Below are 25,000 nucleotides of genomic sequence, written 5' to 3' on the forward strand. Positions count from 1 at the left end.
TAATGCTAAAGTGTCAGGGAATAAAGTCTGACACAAAGAACAGAAAGATAAGACCTATTTTCACAGTGTATAATGAGGAAAAATAGTTGTGTTACTAAATGCACAAATGCATTCCTACCTTTTCATATGGAGCTAGTATACTGTGATCTCTTCCTAAAGTGACAGAGCACAAATGATATTCAGAGTATAGAGGAAGGACGTTGCAGTAGACAGACAACCAGCGTACCTGCACCGAAGCAGAGGCTGAGTACACTTACCGAATCCCCAGAGAAGGATTTAGTTAATGTTAGCATTTTCATGTCCTGTCTTAAATTGACTTGTTTTCTATTTTGTACAAACTTTATTTCCTTTTAACTCATCAGACTGTTTGCTAAACTCAGTTTGCATTTATACAATAAATAAAAAGTAAAACCTGATTAAGAAGTTGTGATGAGAGCTAATGATATATCTTTAGGAAAACGGCCCTTGTGTGCAATCGGATCACTGACATCAGCTCATTTGTCACGGATGAAGTGAAAATGTCAGGACCAATGAGTGTGTGACTGGGGAAGGGGGTGAAAGGGCTTTTGGAAATGCCTTTGTTCTCAGAGTGGGCCATGGCTTAAATTCAGCTGTGTGGGTATGATGGGATTAAAGGATGCAATACACATACCAGTAGAAAAAGAATTTGCAAAAAATTAGATTGTTCTGTTGGACCATTTTTAAACCACTGTTTAAGGAAGCTATATTTTGTAAGACAGCACAGCACTTTTAGTGCAAAGCAAGTGCTCTTCAAATATAATTTTGTGACTTCTTATTGTTTATCAATAATTAACCACTGGACACAACTGCAGTGCATTATAAAATAATGTCAAGTAACCAAATTAGCTTTGAGAAAACATCTATGGAACAAAACAAGCATATTGTTTTGGCAAGACATATTATCCGCTGTCAGTATTAAGTGTATGTATTGTAAATGTTTGCATATATGTTAAATGTGTAATACCTGTATTGTAAAGTCTTTATCTGACACATTTAAGTTTAACACACGAGTGAATTTCCTTTATGTTGCATGAATGATCTGTGTATACCTGCAATGTTTAATATGTACCACTGTGCCCATGTTGTGACTGAAAAAGATTTTCTAAACAATCCCCTAACCTGGTTAACAAAATTAAATATATATGTGTGTGTGTGTGTGTGTGTGTGTGTGTGTGTGTGTGTGTGTGTATATATATATATATACATGTGTGTGTATGTATGTATGTGTGTATATATATATATATATATATATATATATATATATATATATATATATATATATATATCATGTGTGTGTACACACACATATATGTATATATAGATAGATATAAACATGCAATATAGCCACATGCAGTTGTGTGCATACACACGCGCACACACACACACACACACACACACACACACACACACACACACACACACACACACACACACACACACATACACACACACATACACACGTATGTATAATAACACAGGCACACCATACACACACATAAATTCTTATGTAAACATGCTCTTTACCATAAAGTTTCTTCATAGTTTCAAACTTTATTTACAAAGGTATTTCTTTGACCTTCACTGTATTTATCTAATTCTATTGACTGTAGTTTTTTTTTTTTTTATTTTAAAGGGCAGACTGAAATGTTCCTTTTCCCAGTCTGTATGGCCATAGTAACCTCTTTTTGTTTAATTCTATTGATTTTTCTCTGTTAAGCCAAATAATCTGATACCTGCTTTCTGCCTTTTAACATTAGTAGACAAAAAGGGATGATTAGTGTTTTTCAGCTCTTTAACTGTTTAGACTGTATAATTGTCATTAGAGGTTATTTGATAGCTATGTTAATTGCCGCCAAGCTTTGTCTGTTTGCACTTAATGCTGAAACCTGAGCAACATCCTGATTTGACTGATGTTTTGTGGTAAACTTTAATTAACTCTTATTGCACTGAAGAAGAGTTCACTTGTTGTGTTAACTAATCATTTACCTTCATTATGGCTTGACAGCATCTCTTGTTCCTGGCCTAAATAGATCTACCAGACACTAAATAATCTGCAAAGATTAGTGTTAAAGTTGCCTCAAACTTTGGTTTTAATACTTTAATACAAGAAATAATTGGGTAGATATAATTGCTTTAGTTAGTTGTCTAATCTCCACTCGTCTTCCTGTTATGTTAGAGCATTTTTTTTATTTGTTCTAGACTTCCATGTAATGCATATGCTAGCTTTAAATTGGAATTATTGAATACCCTCTTGTATATCACTTGAATCAATACAATTAAGCATATGCCTGTTGGAAGTCAGTAACTGTTCAGACTAACATTCTTATTTCTGTAATGGGGGGGGGGGGTGAAGTTAAAGTTATCCCAGTACTAGCAAATCAGTAATCTCAATTCCACATTGCCATCATGGTTGATTTTAATTTGTCTGACATTACGTTTGTTTGAAGAGGGATATTAGGAGGCTAAACCAAAGACCATATAATTATAGTTGACATTTGTTTGCTTATGATGAAAGCTAATTATAGCAGAGGTATTTAAAAACACACACATGATTACTGATGTGCTCACTTCAGTTGTGAGTAGCATCAACATTTTCTTGCAGTACAGAAGTCACAACAGACAGCAATATTAAGAGAGATTGTGATATCAGTACAGTTAGTGTAAAGGTGCGCACAGTAAGAAAAAATATTTTTTTCTTCCTTATGATCATCTTTTAATTGTACTTGTCTTGCTCAACAGACTTTAGAGAGCATGATTTTTGGAAGACATCTAGTTCAGAATTAATGTATTTTCATAAATCTCCTTCTTGCTTTCCCAGAATGCAGTGCACTTAGACATTGTTAAGAACACAGCACAAGTAAGTCACACACATTTGCTTATATCTTTATGTTCATGTTTCAACACAAGGTTATACGGTCACTAATAAAAAAGTTCAAGTTTAGAAAATAGCAAACAAATACGGTAAAAAAATCAAATTTAAGATCAGAGTTGTAGTTATTATTCACCTGGTATGTAGATGCAACAAACCAGCTTTCATTTTTTTTTCATTTTTGTACTTAAAGTAACTGTTTTTAAATGTTTTTTCTTGGGTTGTCAGGGTTATTTAGAGCAGATCAAAGGTATACATTTTATTTTATTTTACATTTTTATTTAAAATTGGTCAGCTGGAATAGAGCACTTGATCACAAGTAACCATATTTAGTGTCAGCCTGGCAAAGAGAAAATGAAAATACATTTCAATAAAAACATTAGGAATCTAAAGATAATATACATCATGCATACAAATTAGGACAACGATACATGGGGGGCTGAAAGAGCAGTCGTGTATATTTTGCAGAGGAGCATTGCATCATGGGTAAGGATTTATGTATGAATAAATAATGACTGCCTTTTAAATACTTTTATATAATCCTAATGCATGAATAAACCCATTAAATCGGAGCAAGTGTGCAAGCAGGTTATTCTGAGGCTGGAGCTAATAAATGAAGAAGGTGCTGAGGGTTGAATGGGCAAAAGAAAAGTATATTGTACATGTGGGAGAAGGAAGTAGTAAGGCCTGGTAATAAAAAGTGGGACATATGAGGAGTGATATCTCTAGGAAAAGGGCCTGGAAGAAAACAATGTAGTGGATACAATGATGAGGTGCATGGGGGGTGTTCAGGTGATTAGAGAAGGTCAAGGGAAGATCACTCTTTAGGAAGATAAAAGCAGCCATGTGCCTGAGTCATAGTCAGTTGTTTATAGCCACAGCAGTCAAAAGTGACAAAGAAGACTTTTAGGATTTGTGGATTTCTTTAAAAGCATGAAGAAACATATATGGTAGGTGTAGGAACTTTTCTAACAATGACAAATTTCAGTTTAGAGGTTAGTAGGTGTTGGCAGTCATTAGAGTTGACCCAAGAGTAAGGAAAAGGTAAGGTTAACAAGTAGAAGTACCTTGTTATCTAGGAATGCATGTACCTTGTTATCTAGGAACACATGTACCATGTTGTGTAGGAACGCATGTACCTTGTTATCTAGGAATGCATGTACCTTGTTATCTAGGAACGCATGTACCATGTTGTGTAGGAACGCATGTACCTTGTTATCTAGGAACGCATGTACCTTGTTATCTAGGAATGCATGTACCATGTTGTGTAGGAACGCATGTACCTTGTTATCTAGGAACGCATGTACCTTGTTATCTAGGAACGCATGTACCTTGTTATCTAGGAATGCATGTACCTTGTTATCTAGGAACACATGTACCATGTTGTGTAGGAACGCATGTACCTTGTTATCTAGGAATGCATGTACCATGTTGTGTAGGAACGCATGTACCATGTTGTGTAGGAACGCATGTACCTTGTTATCTAGGAAAGCATGTACCTTGTTATCTAGGAATGCATGTACCATGTTGTGTAGGAACACATGTACCTTGTTATCTAGGAACGCATGTACCATGTTGTGTAGGAACGCATGTACCTTGTTATCTAGGAACGCATGTTAGGGCTAACTCTCTCTAGTATAAGCTGAAAGGATAAAGCTCAAGGTATCAAAAGAAGTACATCAGTGGGTAATATACAGGGGAGTCGATGTAGAGATTCAGAAACAACATAGTAGATGCTAATAAAAGCAGTACCCTATTTAGGCAGTATTTATTTGGATGCAGCTAAGTTGGTGTGAGGTAAACTGCTGTAAGAACAAAAAAAAAACAGAGATTTCATCTTGACTAGATGAAGCATTACAGAAAGCAACTTTGAATATGTGCCTGTTCATATGCATCAGATGTTAAAAATGTGGATGATAAAGCCAAAATTTGCCAGGAATTATACCAATGTATTTGAAGACCATAATGTTACCAGTTGTGTGCCATCAGTGTCTTGTAGAATGACACTGAGGTTTAAAGGGTTTGAAGTATGAGTTTTTTAAGAGATTTGTCTTCAGTCTGTGGGTTGAATCACTAAGTACTCTATCTCCCATACTGCACAGGTCTGAGCATGTCAGTTAACTGGAGATGCACAGATATCATGTGCAGTGGTTCTTCAGGGACCATTGTGCGACCAGATATTTACCACCACTGTGCTGAAGTATATCATGGAGATTTTGTTGGTTTATGGTATGCGTTGCCTGAGACATTTCCATTTAATTCATCACATTGTCTTTCTTGCATCCTGTATAAGTCTAAGCATATCATCTAACTGGATCATTGAGAATATCACCGTCAGTGATTTTTCAAGGACTACTGTGTGACCAGATGCATGCCACCACTGTGTTGTATAACGTCATGAAGGTTTAACGGATTATGGTATGAGCTGCTTGAAGTATGTATCTTGCAGTCTGTGGTTTGATTCTGTCAGCGGTCTGCTTTACATGCTGCACAAGTCAGAGTATGTCAGTTAACAGAAGTAGTGCTCACTCTCTTGCAGTCTGTGGTTTGATTCTGTCAGCGGTCTGCTTTACATACTGCACACGTCAGAGTATGTCAGTTAACAGAAGTAGTGCTCACTCTTCAGCAAAGAATAAAAGACACTTCTGTCTAACTTTGGGCGGCATGATGCCAGGGAATCTTCTTGGGCTAGGCTTATATAGGCTCCAGGGCCGTTAGCCTAGTACACACCTATGAACCTATGGATATAGATTAAACAAGACTCGTACTGACTGTGAAGGAAAAACATGTGAGGAGTTTTGTGCTTTGTAATTTTTTCAGAGACAGACATATAAGATAAAGCAACATAAACAAGATAAAAACAGATATTAAATTCAAGGTTAGAAGGAGAAAATCAAAAATAAGTGAACAGACTAAAAGATATGATGCAACCAATAATGTGATGATAAATACTGCAACCTGTACTTTCCCTGTGCTGTAGACACTCGGTAGTACTGTGTATGAAACTAATGCAAAAAACTTTGTCCATGTATTGTTATGGTTCTAGACACGTGTTTGTTGTGACAGTGTGGCGTGCAGCGATTCTGTGTAGACATAGCAGAGCCACAGTCCTTCCTCGTCCCATTTGAGTCATACAATGACATTGTGCATGCATGCATGGAGGAAGGTCAGGTTGCAAAGTCTTGCTTAGTCTACTAACTACCTGGTTGGAGAATCCATCTTTGCATGTGTCTGTAACAGTAGAGTGGCTTTTCTGGAAGATGTGATCAGGAATAAACAAATCTGCTGACAAGGAGTTAGATACACAGGAAGTATGTGGCTGAGTGGGTGCAAAAAATTCTTAGAAAGTTAGTATTTATAGTTTGCTTGTTCGCTTGCCTATTAGTTTGGTAAGTGGATGGTCCAATGATTCTTTTATAGTCAGGTATTTAAGAAGGGACAGAAAGACACAACTAAAAACGTGATGCATTGGGCTGAGAACGCTAATGTCTGTTAAAGCAGTCTTACATTGTTCTTACTGTGATCTCACACACTGTGGCCTAGGACATCTCTGAAGGTAGTCAGCTGTGCTCAGCATATCTGGTCTGTTGCCAGCATTATAAATAAGTGAACAGGAATAAAAGCAGAGCCTTTATTTTTTAAATCTGAATGTATGTCCATGAGGTGTGTTTGTTCACACTACCAGCAAATGGAGGATATGTTTTCCCTTGTCTTGTTTCCTTATTATGTGAAAATAATACACATATAAACTGTCTACCTGCAAGCAGATAATTATGCCTCTTATGGGACCAGAAGCAGTTTTTCCTCTAGTGACATCACCACTACTTTTAGCAAAACTGTTGCTAAACCTAGTGTGCTGTGGAGTGACAAATATTATTTAAGTCATGATGCAAGGCTGGCTGTTGCCAGGGTTGTTTTCTCACCATTACTGTTAAGTGTCTCATTTGCCCTGACAGATATCTTCAGTTGCCCTATGTAGTATTTAAAGCAGTGTACTACAAAATCAGTAAGTTTGTCATGAAAATTATTCATGGGACTGTGTCAAACATGGAATGCCTCACACTGTACCTGCCACATCCTGCACTTTTCACAGGTAAAGTACACCTTTTGTCTGCTGGTACAGCATTCTTGTTGATATCTCACTGGGTATGTCACTGCCTGCATACCATCAAGAATTGTTCAGTTTGATACTTGCTTTAAGTCAGACAGGTGCACTGCATGCACTGCGTCAATGATTTGGTACCACTGTCCTACTGAGTCTACAGAATGGCAAAAAAATCATCACCATCATATCAGTTGTCACCATTTTGTATTTATTTATCTATTTTTGCAGCACTTAAGACTGTCATGTTACGGTTGCTGTTTGTTGGCTGTTTTCCAGACACTATCCTTGGAAAATAATTATTTGGCAGAAAAATGCTAATTTGAGACAACTGCTAATTACTTTACTTTTGCATGACCGTTTCATTTCATGATGGATTGTTAGGGTTATTACCGAGCTAAAACAATGAGTGAGTAAAAAGGTCATATAGAAAACCAATCAGTAAAAACCAAAAGAAAAATCTAGCAAGGCTAGACTTTCAACTGTGTAATACCTTAAACATCCTGTATTAGAAGTAACATGAAATATATACAAATGACCTTTTAAGGACATCAGGTGTTTTAGCTGTATGACAAACAATTTGTTTTGCTTTTTAGCCTATTTGTAGACAAACTCAGGTTAGTAAATGCAAACCCCACCAGCTGTGTCTGTGCATATTTCAGCTTTTTTATGGAATCATCAGTATACAATAAACAAAATGTATGACTAAACTTTAGAAACACAGGGTTGTTGTACCCAGCTGATATCCATAACCATTAGGGAGTCTGCAAAATAACCCAACCAACAAACTAAAAAAAAAATGAGTAAAAAGGTCACACAGAAAAAACAATCAGTAAAAACCAAAAGAAAAATCTAGCAAGGCTAGACTTTCAACTGTATGATACCTTAAACATCCTGTATTAGAGGCAACATGGGATATATGCCAATGACCATTTAAGGACATCAGGTGTTTCAGCTATATGACAATTCTGAATGTCCATGACTTTTTCATTTTAAGTCTATTTATGGACAGATTCAGGCCAATAAAGCCAAACCCCACTAGCTATGAACATGCATGTTTCAGCCTTCTTATGCAATCTGCAAATACCAGTACAATGCATATTGGTATTGTGTTATCTGTTCGTTTGTAGACCTGACAAGTGGATTAGACCAGAAGAATTTTTCAGCTTGGCCTTTGGCCAGAGATTCCTACATATAAGTAGATGTGCCAGTAAAGTACCTGAATAAGCATTTATTTATTTTTATTTATTTATTTATTGACATTTGTTAACCGGAAAAGTCCACTGGTTCAAAAACCCATTTTTAGTGGAGGTCCAGGGAGAAAAGCTCCACAAATATGACATTAGTAATTAACATAATGAGCAAAATATTAACATAAAAGGAGCTAATATGTGCAATAACAGATAGCTGGTAGATTGCTACCAGCATGGTAATATATAGGATATGTATCAATATTAATAGTAATATAAAAGGAGTTCATATGTACAATAACAGATAGCTGGTAGATTGCTACCAGCATGGTAATATATAGGATATGTATCAATATTAATATCAATATATACACTATATATGGTACAATTGTAGTGATGAGAAAGGGTGAAAGTATAGTAAGTAAAGGTGTAAATATTTGCTTAAGGTAGAAAGAGATGATGAGAACGGAGGAAGTCTATAGTTTGGATTAGTTTAATAAGAGAGCTATAGAAGTAGGGGGAAGGCCATATAAGAAATAGAGATAGATGAAAGAAGTATGATGCTAGGAAGATGGGGGTGTGATAGATAAGATAAAGATAAGAAAAGTTATGAAGTATTAATTAATTAAGGTTTTTAAAACTATTTTAGTCCATATTTGGTCATAGGGAGCTAAAGCCTGTCCTGGCAAACAAGAGACATAAGGCTAGAACCAAACCTGAATGGGATACTGATATATGAAAGGACACATGCACACCGACATGCACTTTGCACAGGTCTATATTAAAATAGCAAAGAGGCATTACATCAAACAACTTTTCAGCGAAACATAAAAAGTGAAGTCTGAAAATAGTGAAGGCTCAGGGCAGTGATTTTTTTCCCAGGGAAAATAGTCACTTGGCCTGAGCCATAGCATTGCCCTTTACCTCGCTGTAGTTCAATCGCGGAGTTGGTACATTTAGTTAGGGGGGGGTGTGGGGATTGAAGCCCCCCACTTAGTTGTGTTTTAAATAGTGTGTGTTTGTTTGGTACAAGTGATTCCTTTCCCAGGGAAAGAAATAGCTGTTTTGACCGTTCGCGGTTTAGTGGGTTCGGTGTTTATGTGTCAGTGAAGAGGCTTTCAATGTAAAGCCTCTTCGCGATTTTAATATAGACCCACTTTGCACATACACTTAGGGGCAATCTTGAACATTGATATTTCACTTTATTGCATTGGTTTTAAATAAAGGAGCAAATCAAAGCCCTTGGAGAAAACCTACATGGGCACAGGACAGATATGCGGACTCTTACATGGGAGGTACCACAGCAGTGAATAGAAGCAGAGTGCCATGCTCTGCAAATAGCACTGCTAACCACTGCATCACACTAACCCCCTTAGCATAAATGTTGGAATATATAAATAAGATTATGTCAATAAATTTCTTTGAAAGTACATTATTGTACATATCTGCAACAGTATACCTGAAAACAGATTACAGGAAATCTTTAAGAGCATGCTGACAGCTGTGTATACATTAACATTATATACAGCTGAACATTTTTTCATATACAGTATAGTTAAAACTATTTAGGCTGTTGTCATCTTAGAGAGTTATATAATTTGACTTTGAAGGAGTGTTTTCACAGTTCAGCTTTGAAATGTATAGTCATTTAACTAGAGATTCCTTCCTAAATCACCTTCCAAAAAGAGCTGCTGTCCAGTGGGATTTATCCCATCAAACAAATCAAAATTAACAAATAAACATTTTATTGAATTCTTGAGGTAGACTGCAGGATTCTGTAGCTACCTGCATTATCTGGAGGAAGAAAACTCAATCTCAGGACTGTTTGACTCAGTTGTTTACCTACAACAGTATTATAAACTGTCGCTTACATGTTGTGACTTCTGTCAGATATTGCAGTAATGTCTGAAGAGCTGATCTGCAAAGAAGCCAGTGTATTTTCATCACTGCTAGTGCATTCCTCAAATGTGCATGAACAGCATATATGTTTTTGAAAGCACTCCTTGAGAGAAACAATTTTAGCTCTGTAACAGGTTATTATAATAACATTGCCCATAACCAACAGTGTAGTACGCTATAAGGGGGAACTTAACTGTTGGCATAATAGGTTTTTGACCATACACTTAATAAAATCCAGTTTCTGAGCATTTGATAACCACCCTTCAGTATGGCAAATGCCTCTGTGACAATTGTCAGGACTAGATTTCTATTCAAATAATCCAGAGTGTAAACAGAAAGTAAAATGAAGACATATATAGTGCAATTTATACTTAACGTGTTCAGAAATAGTCCAATTAATGCATTCTAAGACAAAAAAAAACTCGATAGAAGGAACAGATGGGATTTTTTAATACTGTAGCTATAGAAAGGTAACAAAAATAATCTGCAAAAGTAGATGTAAATCAGAAGAGTAATATAAATGATTCCTTGTGCATGATGATAACATGTCCACAGTGACATTTTTTGATTTGCAGATGTGCTTCTTACTATGGGTGAAATCCATTCATGCAGCCATTTTCACCTCTTTAAAATGTCAGAAGTCACATGGTCTTAAATGCTGACACTTCATGCCCATGTTTATGGATCTGTTAATTAATGTATAAAATAGTTTTGAGTATGATACGTCTGTAATAGCTACATATTAAGTCACCAGAAGGGTTTTTGTGATGTTTCATGTTTGTCATAAGTATACTAGCAGCAGTTATGTGGAGCTGGAGTTTAGGCATCATCAAATCATTATGATACAGATTACTGGTTTATCGTACTCTTTATGTAGTTATCCTAAAACGCTATATTCAAATGTCTGTCATACACTTTCCTTTCATGTCTCCATCATGGCTGTTTTTAAAATAACCCAAAGCTAGACCTAATGGATGTGAAATTTTCACCAGGATGCCAAGTCTGACTGTTTTATGAGGATAATTACAGTAGAAAAAACATTCAAGCAAGCATCTTTTTAAAAGCCATTTCATCTGCTACTTTTAATTGTGATGCTGAGAGATGCAGCTTCAAAGATGAACTTGACCAGGCCAAAATTAATATACAGTTATGTGCATGTCTGTCTTTAAGGTGTTTCATAAAGCAAGTTTGTTCCTTACACATGCTTATACATTTATCAATAAAGTTTCCTTTAAATACATTATATTCAGGTGGGTTTTTAAAGCATAGTCTTACAGCATGGGATTTATGATGCTTTCTCATGGGGCAGTCAATTCATCGAATTTCTTTTAAGAAATTCACTGTGAAATTTATGCTTTTTATGGTTATTTTTTCAGATATTCAGTCTATAAAGGAATATGTCAAGGAGAAAGAGTGGTGTAGTGATGCTGTCATGTGGTCAGACAGTTCCAGTTTAAGTGGCCAGATGCTTATAAATATGTCTGCCATTTTCATGATTGATACAGCCTTATTGGATATGATGTATATATTACAATTGAAGTCATGATCGGTTTGTATAATTGTTTTTATTTAACAAAATCATGAAGATCAATCACTGAATTACCTGTAATGCTTCCCTCTATAAAAGAAAGTGTGTATGGGCACGTGTGCATGAGCACATGAGAGCAAGTACACGTGTTTAGTGTGCGTGTGTGTGTGTGTGTGTGTGTGTGTGTGTGTGTGTGTGTGTGTGTGTGTGTGTGTGTATGTGTGCTCACATGTGCATGTGAGGTGGATAAGTTACATGGATAAGGCACAGTAAATCACATTGAAGTAGAGAGCCCTTGTGTGAGCAGGATGCCTAAAGGGATTAACATTTTTATTTTAGGTGACTCTCCAAACAATCAGGTATGAAATTATGTACATAAACAGGTGTTTATACTTGAGGTTATACTTTTGTTTTATAACTGATAAAAGCCGTTAACAAAATAGTAACTTTAGCACATTAAGTAGTTAGTAGTCCATACTGGTAGTTAACAGTTGCAGTTTGCTCTTACAAGAGGTAGCAATCCAATAAGATTGGAAACCTGGTTTTCCTGAGAAAAACAGTATTTGTTTTGGTTTTCTTGGGATCACCAATCAGGCACAGATGGTGCACAGCAGTTACATTGATTTCATTAAATATGTGTATAGTAAGAAAAAGTCAAACTGCAGTTTCGCAATGCATAATTAAATAAAAAAAATGCATTGCCTATAATTCTGCTGCCAACACGTGAAATGCCCCATTTATACTTAGTATTAAGACCGCTGTAACCATGGCAGCACTGGTCACATGGTAGTAAACTAAAGCAGCAAAACATATGGCTTGATAACTAACTTGTATTTAATGAGCTAGATAAAAGATGTAAAAACAAAGAATACCAACTTAGCAAGCACAACGACATATATCAGGCTTACTGCTGTGGTGCATTTTTTAAATTCTGAATCTCAAAAGGCAGAATGTACAGTTTTGTAGCTGTATCAGTCCATTTAGACTTAATGACTTTCTTTTCTTTGTCATGATATGGGTGGAACATTTGTGCCATGTCAGGAGAGGTCGTCACACATTCTTCTGCAGTTCTCTTCATTAATTCCTTCTTGCAGAATCATTTTCTCTCATGCTGGGAAGGTAGAAGGGTGTAATAGAAGAGCCCCGTAACATCAGCAGGAAGCTCTAAGCTGGTTAATGCAGTATAATTGTCTGGACATAGACTAGCCTTTGTTTGTGCGGTTCACTTCAGATCAGTTGTAATTAACTCCAGAGTGTTTCCAGATTGCCAGCAAAGAAAAATTACAGCTTTTCTGTTTTAAGTTGGAAAGCTCACAAAGGCATTAAGTATACAGATTGTTTTTACTTTGATATATTTCTGTTGTGCAAGGAAAAAAGCTTATTTGCCCCTCCCTTCCCTTCAAACATGTCTATTTTCATATCTTTTGATTTATAGTATTTTTGAGTTTGATAACTGCTTAATGATTCGGTCTTTTTCCTTTCAGAAGTCTCAGACTAAAAACTGAATTGGATTGACATAAATTTTCACTTCTAGTTTTAGGTTTATTATAGACATAATAACAGAGTCAGGAAGGTACAGTTCTATTTCAAAAAAAGAAAGAAATAACAAAAGTATGTTTTTCAAACTATTACAATCTTAGCTGAGCAGCTGTAAATCACACCCTGATGTAGAACAGTCCATTAGTATTCACTGCGGCTGTTGAAGAGAATGTGATACATTGGTCAGATGAAACATTTATTGTTTTTAATAGTGGTCATGGATTTGACATTCTCCACCTGAGTAATACTGGACATTCTCCACCTGAGTAATACTGGACATTCTCCACCTGAGTAATACTGGACATGGCTTAGAAGAGGCTTATGTTAGCACCTTTTCTAAGAAAGACAGCACTGTATCCTGAAGAGAACATTCATAGAAGAGTATTTCTGTGACACAGATGGTCATGCATTCTAGACAAATCCATGACTTCTCGATGACTACATAGTGTAAATGGTAATACTAGTATTAAAAAGGTAAGCCTAATTGAAAAGACAGATATAAAAAGAAAACACAAATGAGTCCAAGAATTGTTTTAGATGTCCATAATATTAGTTCAGATGCCTGTTATGACTTTCTGGCCTACAGATAATTTAGCAAGCTGTTTATATAGACTAACTTAGATACTAACAGACTGTCGTGGCTCATGTATGAGAGGCATAAGTCCAGTGCCTGTTATATGTGGCTTGTTGTTTATTTATTCTGTTTACATGTTGACTAGATTGCCCTTCTGAGTTTACTGCATTTTTTCACATAAGACCAAGAAATAACATTAAGTGAAGATGCTAGAAAATTATGAAAAAAACAATTTTCACCATTAAATGCGTCTTAAAGTTAGAAAAAACACAGTAGCCTTAATTAGTGACCTCAGAAAGGCCAGTCACAAGAAGATGACAATAACTACTGAAAGGAATGAGGTATAGGTTTAAGACAACAGGAAACATCTTCACACCCCGCCCCATGCTAAAATAACAGACAGCCTATTAAAATATGTATTTTCTTGCCAAATTTATGATAAAACCGAAGCCGTGTATGCTCTATACTGACAGTTCTTCTGTATGTAGAGTTTTGAGAGGTCTGACAATGTGAAAAAAAAAACAGTATAATGCATAAACATTTTGTCCTGATTGAACTGCCAAAGGTGCCCAAAACTATGTTTGCCACACCTTATTAGGTAATGTGGCATATTCTGATTATGAATTCCTGCATGGCCTAAAATCAAGTGACACCGTAGATTTTGTTTGCAAGTACAGCTTTTAGTATGCTGGTTCACACAACAGTTCTTTCAGCAACTGATAAAACATCTAGCAAAAAATCTTTTCTTTTTTTCAGATTTCTAACAATTGAAAGAGTTTAAGCTTCTGTGTGGCTGTAGCAACCAAAGAAAAGAAGCTCTCGGTGTCTGCATAATAGCACTTTGATAGATTTTTTTTCATCAGTTGTCTGTACATAGCAACAAATAAACAAGTGTAATTACACTTGTGAGGGTCTATTCTTTGCTTTGTCAGGATTAGATATATGTGCAGTTTTCACACTGAGTCTCTCTTTTGTCTTTGCCTAACTCGCTATGACATATTGATAGAGGATTTGGTATGGTGAAAAGGCCAAAGCACAGACAGTGATGACCTTTTGGAAACTTGATACAATTATATGTTGTGCCCTTCTTTTAAATTTCATATGAAGCTGCTGTCTTGGTATATTTGCATGGGCAACATTTTAACCTGTTCCGGAAGGAGTAAATAAACGATCAGGATATTGAGAGATGAGCAAAATGCAGGCGAATACAAAAAACAAAAGGCTTAGATTCATCTTGGTGTTCTTTCCCAGCACTTTCAAAGGTGGAAGCCAAACATTCCTGCCCCATTTTTCCTCTCTGTTGATCAGAGAGTATTCTTTTTAATTACTTCACGAACACCATATCACTGAAAAACTGAAAAGTTCTAAGCATTTTTATTCAAGACAAAGGTAGATCCCATATTTGTGATCCCTTGTTCTAATGAAAATTAAATTGTTTAAAAGCAGAGGAATTCTAAATTCTTTTACTGTTGGCGTGCGCCCTGTGTCTCTTTAGTGAAGTCCTGTACAATTATTTTGCAGGTTTAGTTTCATGTGTAGGAACATAAAAAGCAGCAACTGACATTTATTTTTATATAAAAATATATATATTGACAAAGCTGTTTTTCAAAATGTTTGTTTACCAACTAAACTTAGGGCAACTGTATTTTTTTTTTAAAAGCAGGTGCTCATAATCGGTGACTACTGACTTACATAATGCATAGTGAATAGCTGACTGTGGAAAATCGGAAATAATCAAATAATGAGCTTCCAGCCCTTGGTCAGAAACTCTTGACCACTACATTGTTTTATTTTTTCCACAGGAGCTAAGCATTATTTTTTAAACAATGTAATGAGTGTGCTATTGTAATGGGTACTTATTTATTAATAAAATCTTTCTGCATCTACGTCATATTCAGTAAAAACAACAGTGCATTTGCAAGTAGAACAAATTATTGTTAAAACAGTGAATATAAGTAGGCTTGAAGGCCTACAACATAAGATGTAATTTTGCTATTTATATTTTTGTGTAGTAAGACATCACTTTTCATCAAGACAAAATGTACATATTTAAGACCTCTCAACCAATCGGGGACCAATTTCAACAAAATCAGGGACAATTCAAGAAAATATCAGGGACAATCAGGGACACTTTTAAAATATTAGTGCTATTAACTTGAAACATTGACAGAATCAAAGCATATGAATTAATACACATTTTCTGAAGTAAAAAAAGTCTAACTCTTAATTATTGTCATTATTCAGTACGTGTAATTCGCCACCTTTCCTCCAAAAGTCACTAGTTTTAGGAGGGATTAAGAGGGACAGAGCTAAAATTTGAGTCAAAATCAGGGATGTCACTGAAAATCAGGGACAGTTGAGAGGTATGAATAAAACTCATTTTCAAGAAGATGGCCATGTTTCTCAAACATGTACTTTGTCAGGTATGCATGTATGATTTTCTGTTTTTTTCTTGGTAATTAATTCTAAAGCACTAGTATGTCACCCAAAATAGAGGTTTCATACTGAAGGCAGATTACCTTCATTAGTTAAGAATTTGCTTTTTTAGGTTTCCTTAACTGGGATATTGTTTAGATGCTGTTAATACATGTAATGTTTTGAACAATAAACTGTTAAAAGCAGGCATGTCCATATCCAGCAACATCAGCAGGGTAACTTCACTGATTAGTAAACAAGTATGACCTAGGAAGAGATGACAAGGAACTTCCAGGTCATTCTGTGATGTTACCTTATGCATAATACAGATGATGGCAGACATGTTGGCAACACTACTAACACACATCTAATTGTTATCCCATTCAGTTAGGCCTTTAATATGGTAAATGACATTTTATGAATCACAAAAGGGGAGCAATAATTACACAAGTCGGGGATGGGAAGTTACAGAATTATAACTCCAGCCTTCATGCTATTTACATTTCCCCTTCCATCTTGCTTTGAAGAGAGGAGCATGCACATTTACTCATATATCATCCGTTTGGTAGAGTGGCATTGAGTAAGGAAAAGTAAGGTAAAAGAATGACTGCTTCATGCCATATGCTAAGCTGAGGCCCAGTACCTGAAGAAATCAAGTGCAGAACTGCTAGATAGAGGGAGAAAGGTAACAGGCCTGTTTTATGTAAGGATCTGGTAACAAAAGAAACTGACAAGGCCTTTCTGTTTCTTCTCAGACTCAAGAAATGCATGTGAAACAGTTAGCTGAAGTGCTGTACACGCACAAGAAGTCAATGCCCAGCACTGCTTCGGCTTCTGACTCTTGCATTATTCCTACGTGAGCTGTATGTCTACTGTATAATTCATTCTCAGAGTGCTGTGGTTCAAGAGCATTGTGCAAACGTTTTATAGCTAGCCTTCTTCTGAACCATGGCTTTTGTACTTTGGCAACATTGTATGGACTATCATAACTTTTCATAAAATGTATAGTAAAAGGTTACTTTGATGGCTGCAGTGGAGCGGTGTCATTTCTGTGCAGAGCTGTGGAAAGATGTTTTTATTTGCTAAAGAAAGTCAGCAGGACTGTACCTGAAAGGAGAGCACAAGTAACTGTACATCACTGCTTCAGTCAACTCTGAACTTAAGCCACTCATTGTTTTTTTTGTTTGTTTTTATTATACACGTTTATTTCTTTATCTACTTATTTGTAAGTTTGTTAATTGTAGTAGAGTCCAGATCACAACAGACACATTTCAGTCTCTGAATGGATGCAGCACAATGAGCTAATGGCAAACAAAGACAGTAGAGTATGAATGACATGCAAGCAACTGAAATAAAGAAAATGTTACTACAATATAGTACTCAGAGCAATAAAGCAAATTAAACTATACGAGTATGCATAGTTAGGTAAGAGTACAAAACAGACTCAGATTATAGTACATACAAAAAGTTATTTGCAAGCAACATTGCTCATACTCACATCATGCAATGTTCAGAGAACAAATAACCACTAATTACTTCTTAAGATAATCATTTTCAAACTATTACATGTATTGTAGTACAAGATTGTTAAGAGTGCAGCTATCTACATTTTGGTACAAGATTGCTAAGTGTGCAGCTGTCTGCATTTGTCCAGTTACTGCTAGACAAAGACTATATTGCATAGACAATCATACATAATGGCAAGTTTGTCAGGTGACACCTTGGAATGACACCTACTAAACTGTAGAAGTTGCAAGGACTGCAACCTATGACTGTCCATAGTGTCATATATGTAATACAAAAAATGTCAAACCTCTGGATAATAGAGAACTTTCATATTTATTTCTTAAATGGTTGTTATATATACATTTAAGTCTTGTGAGTGATATATTACCCACCCACCCACACACACACACACACACACACACACACACACACACACACACACACACATACACACATACATGCTCATGTATAGAATATACACATACATACATGCATACATGCACAAACAAGCACCCCTACACACTCATGGATACATTTTGTGTGTGTGTGTGTGTGTGTGTGTGTGTGTGTGTGTGTGTGTGTGTGTGTGTGCATACAAAGAAAAAGAGAATAGTTGATATAAAGATGCTCATTTTTTGTATGTTAAACATTTAAGTTAAAGCATTTAGCTATTATTGCCATGACATATGTTAAACTAAAATATAAATGCACATATTAAAACAGTACTAAGGTGATGTCATAAGTTAAAATGCACATATTCTTTATTAAAAATATACAGCTGAACCTGGTATGTTTTAGTAGTGTTAGATTTTAACTGTCATTCATTTACCAGAGCATTGCCTATTACATAATTGAAAGTAAGTTATTTTCATTTACTAAAATACACCGTACTCCTGATATACACCAGTGACTGTTACTAAATGTTACCGTTGTTTAAACAGAATGTGCCATATCATTTAAGTATCCATGTTGTACTTTGAAGCTATTTTTTTATGTTTTACTACCTTTGAGGGTCATGGGCATGTCTAATTTCAACCGCATTTTATATAGTAAATATATTCCTTTTGAACAGCTCTGGGTTGTAATTCAGGTCTGTGCCTATAATTAAACATATGTCTTTAAGTATGCAGGAATCCAATCCATGTCATCAGAATGCAAGCAATGGAACTGTACAGCACATAATTGTGTTTGCACCGTTTCATTCTTTGTACCTGAAAAAAAAATCTGAAGTCAAACTAGTGCAGTACAAATTTAAGTAACAAAATCGTTGCCCCTCATTCCCCCAGTGATCCACTTCTGCTAGCCCTCTTACATCCATGAGTGCAGCCACTAACAGGCACTCATACTTGTTTTATAAAGTGCAGCTTGGTTATCACCAAAGGGAGCCAGTCGTCCATGCTCTGAAATACCTCCCTACAAATCATGACTGAAGGATTTTCATCAGTGGTGCTTGCGTGTGATTTGTTAAGGCTGGGGGAGAAGTTTACTGAGGCAGTGGTAGAGAGATGGCCAATGTGCAGGGACTGATATCATCAGAATGGTATATGACATTGTGTTCATTATATTTTCCTGTGAAAAATTTGACTGAGTGCAATTGTCTGTTAGGATGAAGAGAGTAGATGCACCAGCTATTATTTTCTGTTTCTCTACTCACTAAGGTAGCAGAAGTGTTGGGAAGAACCGTGAATGGTGTTTAATCAGGACATGTCTGATATATTCTGAGGGGTTTTACGCAAGATTTAAAGTAAGCTGATTTACATGGAAAAATGAAAACCCAAGAACAAAGATTTCAGTTACAACATTTTACATTTACTGATCCTTCTTTATATATTGTTTGTGTCCCCTCGGTGTAATAGCTAAGTATCATATGCAAAGCATCTGTAAGTACGAATGAAATTAACTTTTAAGGTGATGTTAACAAGATAACTATTTTTAATTCATTTTAATGTTAAATGCAATGAGTATAATCTGGAACTAAAACCAAGATGGAGTAGTGAGCCTTGTGTTTCTTACAAGTAAAGCTTAATATATTTCTACCATGCAGCAAAGAATGTAAATGTTTTTTTTTTTTTTTACAGCTAACAGCTGTGGTGATATTATAACTAACTCTGTTTATCAAAAGCTTTATAAAAACATAAGTAATTTGCAAAATTAATTTTAACAACATTTGCCTAAATTTCTACTTTTAATTATGTGTAAAATGTATAAGGCAGCAGTCTGATATTGTTTTAATAATTTCAACAAGTGACCGTTTCGACAGTCACTAATGTATGATGACATATTGGTGAATTGTGTCCTCATTTAATAAAACTGTTTCTCTCACCTTATTTTTTATCCAGGTCCCTGACAGGCTAGATGAAATGAGAGCCCCATGTAGCGGTTGCCATGGAAACTCATGACACCCCTACTATCTCAAGGCAGGAAAATGGGCAGAAAATATCAAAGCTATGTGGAACGACACAACTTGATAATGAGGTGCCAGAGAAAGTTGCAGGGATGGAGCCTGACAGGGAAAACAGCCCCAACGATGACAACCTGAGAACAGATGAGCACAAAAGTGAAATATTGCTGAGTTTCAGTGCAGAGAATGCAGCAGCTACTCAGGTTACCTCAGCAAAACAGATCCCCTGCAACGAATGTGCCACTTCCTTCCCAAGTTTACAGAAATACATGGAGCATCACTGTCCAAATGCCCGCCTTCCTGCCCTAAAGGATAATGAGAGTGAAATAAGTGAGCTGGAGGACAGTGATGTTGAGAATCTGACAGGGGAAATAGTTTACCAGCCTGATGGGTCAGCATATATCATTGAGAACTCCAAAGAAAGTGGGCAGAATGCACAGCCTGGCTCTGTCAGTAAACTCTTTTCATCAGCTATGTTTTTGAACTCACTTGCATCAGCTGAGGAGCAGAATGAACAGTCTGTCTCTGCACCTATGTCATTCTACCCACAGGTCATCAACACTTTTCATATTGCTTCATCCCTCGGGAAACCATTTACAGCCGATCAGGCTTTCCCAAATACCTCAGCATTAGCAGGAGTTGGTCCTGTGTTGCACAGTTTCCGTGTCTATGATCTCCGACACAAGAGAGAAAAAGACTATCTTACCAGTGACGGTTCAGCCAAAAACTCCTGTGTTTCCAAAGATGTTCCTAATAATGTGGACTTATCCAAATTTGATGGTTGTGTTAGTGATGGGAAAAGGAAACCCGTTTTAATGTGTTTCTTGTGTAAATTGTCTTTTGGTTATATTCGGTCATTTGTAACCCATGCTGTGCATGATCATCGGATGACCCTCAATGAAGAGGAGCAAAAGCTTCTCAGTGATAAGTATGTCTCTGCTATAATACAGGGGATAGGCAAAGACAAAGAACCTCTTATAAGCTTTTTGGAACCAAAAAAATCCAGTTCTGTTTTCCCCCACTTTTCTGCTACAAACCTCATAGGCCCTGATCCAACTTTTCATGGTTTATGGAGTGCGTTTCATGTTGAAAATGGTGACTCTTTGCAGGCTGGTTTCGCATTCTTGAAAGGAAGTATAAGCACTACTGCTCTAAGCGAGCAATCCATAGGAAACACCCAAATGCCAAAGGCTGAATTTTACTCTGGGGAACTGTCAAGTTCTACAGGCAATACCCCAATTACCTCTGTTTCCCTCAGCCATTCATTGTCTGAGTCAAATATACTGTCGGGGAGCAAAGACCAAGAGAAAAACTGTGAAAAGCAAAAAGAAATAATCAGCTTGCATCCAAATGGGGAGTTACCTATCAAAAGTGAGCCTTCTGAACCAGTAGATGAAGATGATGAAGATGCATATTTAAATAAACTTGATGATGATGAGGTATTAGGTGAACTGGCAGACAGTACTGGTAGCAAAGATTTCCCTCTCTTAAACCAAAGCATTTCTCCTTTATCGTCTAGTGTGCTAACATTTACTGAAACCTCTTCTTCCTCTGCGACTGTTTCTGATGAAGTAGATATGAAAAATAAACAGACTGCTGCACTTAGAGTTACTAACAATGATAACAATAACTATAGCATTAGTGACAAAGATTTTGCATGTGCATCTGCCAGAAAAGACAGTCCTTTAACCTCTCAGCCAAATGAATCCATGAAAGTAGATGAGGAGAGACCAGCCACCCCTCACCAGCATAGCTATCTTCTTAGTACATTAGGTACAGGTGATGGTTCACCTGGAAGTGGCATTGAGTGTCCAAAGTGTGACACTGTCCTAGGGTCATCTCGGTCCTTAGGTGGTCATATGACTATGATGCATTCAAGGAACTCATGCAAAACTTTAAAATGCCCCAAATGCAACTGGCACTATAAATACCAACAGACATTGGAGGCCCATATGAAGGAGAAGCACCCAGAGTCTGGGGGTTCATGTGTTTATTGTAAGTCTGGACAACCTCATCCCAGGTTAGCCAGGGGTGAAAGTTACACTTGTGGGTATAAGCCCTTTCGATGTGAGGTTTGTAACTATTCTACGACTACCAAAGGCAACCTCAGTATTCATATGCAGTCTGACAAGCACCTAAATAATGTTCAAAATCTTCAAAATGGTGGCAGTGAGCAGGTTTTTACCCACACACCTCAAGTACCTAGCACCAACGTAACTGGTTGTGGTACACCATCACCTTCTAAACCAAAACAGAAACCAACATGGCGCTGTGAAGTATGCGATTATGAGACCAATGTGGCACGGAACCTTCGCATTCACATGACCAGTGAAAAGCACATGCACAACATGATGCTACTACAACAGAACATGAAGCAAATACAACACAACCTGCACTTAGGCCTTGCCCCTGCTGAGGCAGAGCTATACCAGTACTACTTAGCCCAGAACATTGGTTTGACTGGAATGAAACTGGAAAATTCTTCGGATTCTCAGTTGATGATTAACCCCTTCCCACTTGATCCAGCAACTGCAGCAGTTCTTGCACCTGGACTTGGTTAGTAGAGGATTAATTCTACTTTTGATTCAATGTGTTACACTTTCTGTATTTTACTATATGCTGCATGGATGTATTGTGCAGTCTCATATCAGTAACACTATAGAGCTGTTATATGCATAACATGAAGCAGATTGCATGATGTTGTAGTGGTTATAACACTGTTAACATAGCAGTAGTAGTTAATAAAACATATTTGTGCTTTATAAGCAATTATTTACATAAAGCATCATGCATTCTAACACACACACAAACAGACAGACACATACATACGTATGTTTTGGTCAGTAGCTGTAGTTTATTGGACAACATGAGATAAAACCAGTACACCCCTTGATCTAAGTGCTTCCAGAAGGTATTGTGCTCAGCTTGACCCATGAGTTTGCTACATATATTTTTCAATTGGAATACCTAATTGTTTCAGAGATGTGTAATATTCTCTGAATATTATATACTTGATAGCTAGTTTTGGTATTCCACATATCATCATTACCAAGTAAGGTTCTTTGTTCCACATGCAGAGGTATTAAACCTTTTCAGTAGCACAGAGTAAGGCAGTACTAAATTTGTATATTATAGTGACGTGTATGATTATTGTCAGAGTAATATATTCTTATGTCTGTGTACATTCAGAATAGTGTATGTATGTCTGCATATGGTGTGTGTGTGTGTGTGTGTGTGTGTGTGTGTGTGTGTGTGTGTGTGTGTGTGTGTGTGTCTCTCTGTCTCACTGTGTGTGTGTGTGTGTGTATATATAAATGTACACACACACACACACACACACACACACACACACACACACACACACACACACACACACATACACATGCACAGATGCACATGCACGCGCACCACATGTGCACACACCCACATGCACACAGACACACACACACACACACGCACACACACGTGCACTGTATGTATGCATATAGGTTTTCTGTATTTATGCTGAATGACTAAATCACACGACCAAAAGGTCGCAAAATGAAAATGCTGGCACTTGTTCTACACAAGTGCACAGACACAGGAATAAGTGCTAACATGGGTGCAGAAGGAGGGTGCAAGTCCAGGTGTTTTAACAAGTGGATATTGGCATTCTTGTCTTGCAGCCTTTTGGTTGCATGATTTAGCAATTCAACATTGTTATGATCGCTAAAACCATAGTAAACCTGCAAATATATGTGCACACACACACACACACACACACACACACACACACACACACACACACACACACACACACACACACACGCACACACACACACAGTGAAACCTGCATGTTGTCTTGAAGACTCAAGGTGTTAAAGTCTTAAGTGCATTCCATCTTCTGTACTATAGTTAATGTGATGCATTTGATCCAGTCTTCTCATTATGTATTATGTGTCCACACTTAGGAGTATAGCCTTTTTGAACAAGTCATAATTATTCAATGTAAATAATCATTTGCTAGACTACCTGAGAAGACTGTTTATTCAAGCATTGTTCTGAGTAATGCCAGATTACTTTTTAGGTAGGCACATATTTTTTTTTTAATTTTTATTACTAGTTGTAAGAACTTTATCCTTTCCAACTTCAGATGCGACCACTGATATAATTTGTATATGTGTGTGCATTGTGTGTATGTGTGTATGTGTATGTGTGTGTATGTGTGTGTGTGTGTGTGTGTGTGTGTGTGTGTGTGTGTGTGTGTGTGTGTGTGTGTGTGTGTGTATGTGTGTATGTATCTGTAAATTGTTAAATCAGTTATTCTAAATGTGAACCAGTATTACAAAGAAAACTTGTGTAAAAACGTTTTGTTTTTTTATTTGAATGATGATTGTATAGATATTACGATAATACTGTGCATATAATTTCATAAATTGTAGTTTCTCTTTTATCAGAAGGTCTTTCTGATGGCCTTGAGTACTTACATGTTATGTTTTGTTTTACTTTAGCAGTGTTCAACAGTGTTTATCACTAATGTATTTTGAAAATACAATGGCATGTTTTTCTGCAAACATATAGTGCTGTTTTAAAAGATTATCTTTACAAAGTACACACATTAAAAATGTAATCAATAAATGTGACAGAACAATATGACTGTTAAAAGCAGAAGACTTGATGCAAAAGTAAGGGCTACAATATGTATGTTCTTATATGCGATGTATGTTCTAATATATAACTGACTGAATTAGTGTACTTGTAGTGAAGAAAGCGTTTTTTACCGAACTACTTTTACAAACACATGCATTACATGCTATTAGTGAAGAAAACCTTTGGATAGAAATAAATTTGGAGGTCCAGGTGTCACTTATACTTAGCTTTGGCATGTGTTTGATACTTACGCAACAACATTTATTACATGAAAACATCTTTTTATTGTATACACTTTTATTGCAGAAATACAAAACATAAGGTTAA

At 36.4% G+C, this 25,000-nt stretch overlaps 1 protein-coding gene across 2 annotated transcripts in view; it reads left to right on the plus strand.

Annotated features, from left to right (window-relative positions):
- The window catches only part of ZFHX4 (zinc finger homeobox 4), a 482,814-nt gene that overhangs the window by 10,911 nt on the left and 446,903 nt on the right, over positions 1-25,000 (plus strand). For both annotated transcript variants that reach the window (XM_044065820.1, XM_044065821.1), the window contains exon 2: positions 19,983-22,600. In XM_044065820.1, coding sequence (XP_043921755.1) covers positions 20,029-22,600 — 2,572 coding nt within the window. In that variant the 5' untranslated portion in view covers positions 19,983-20,028. The remainder of the gene's footprint in view (positions 1-19,982; positions 22,601-25,000) is intronic.

The sequence above is a fragment of the Protopterus annectens genome, chromosome 3.part0 (assembly GCF_019279795.1).
Source record: "Protopterus annectens isolate FY-2018-M chromosome 3.part0, PAN1.0, whole genome shotgun sequence".
Classification (NCBI taxonomy): Eukaryota; Metazoa; Chordata; order Ceratodontiformes; family Protopteridae; genus Protopterus; species Protopterus annectens.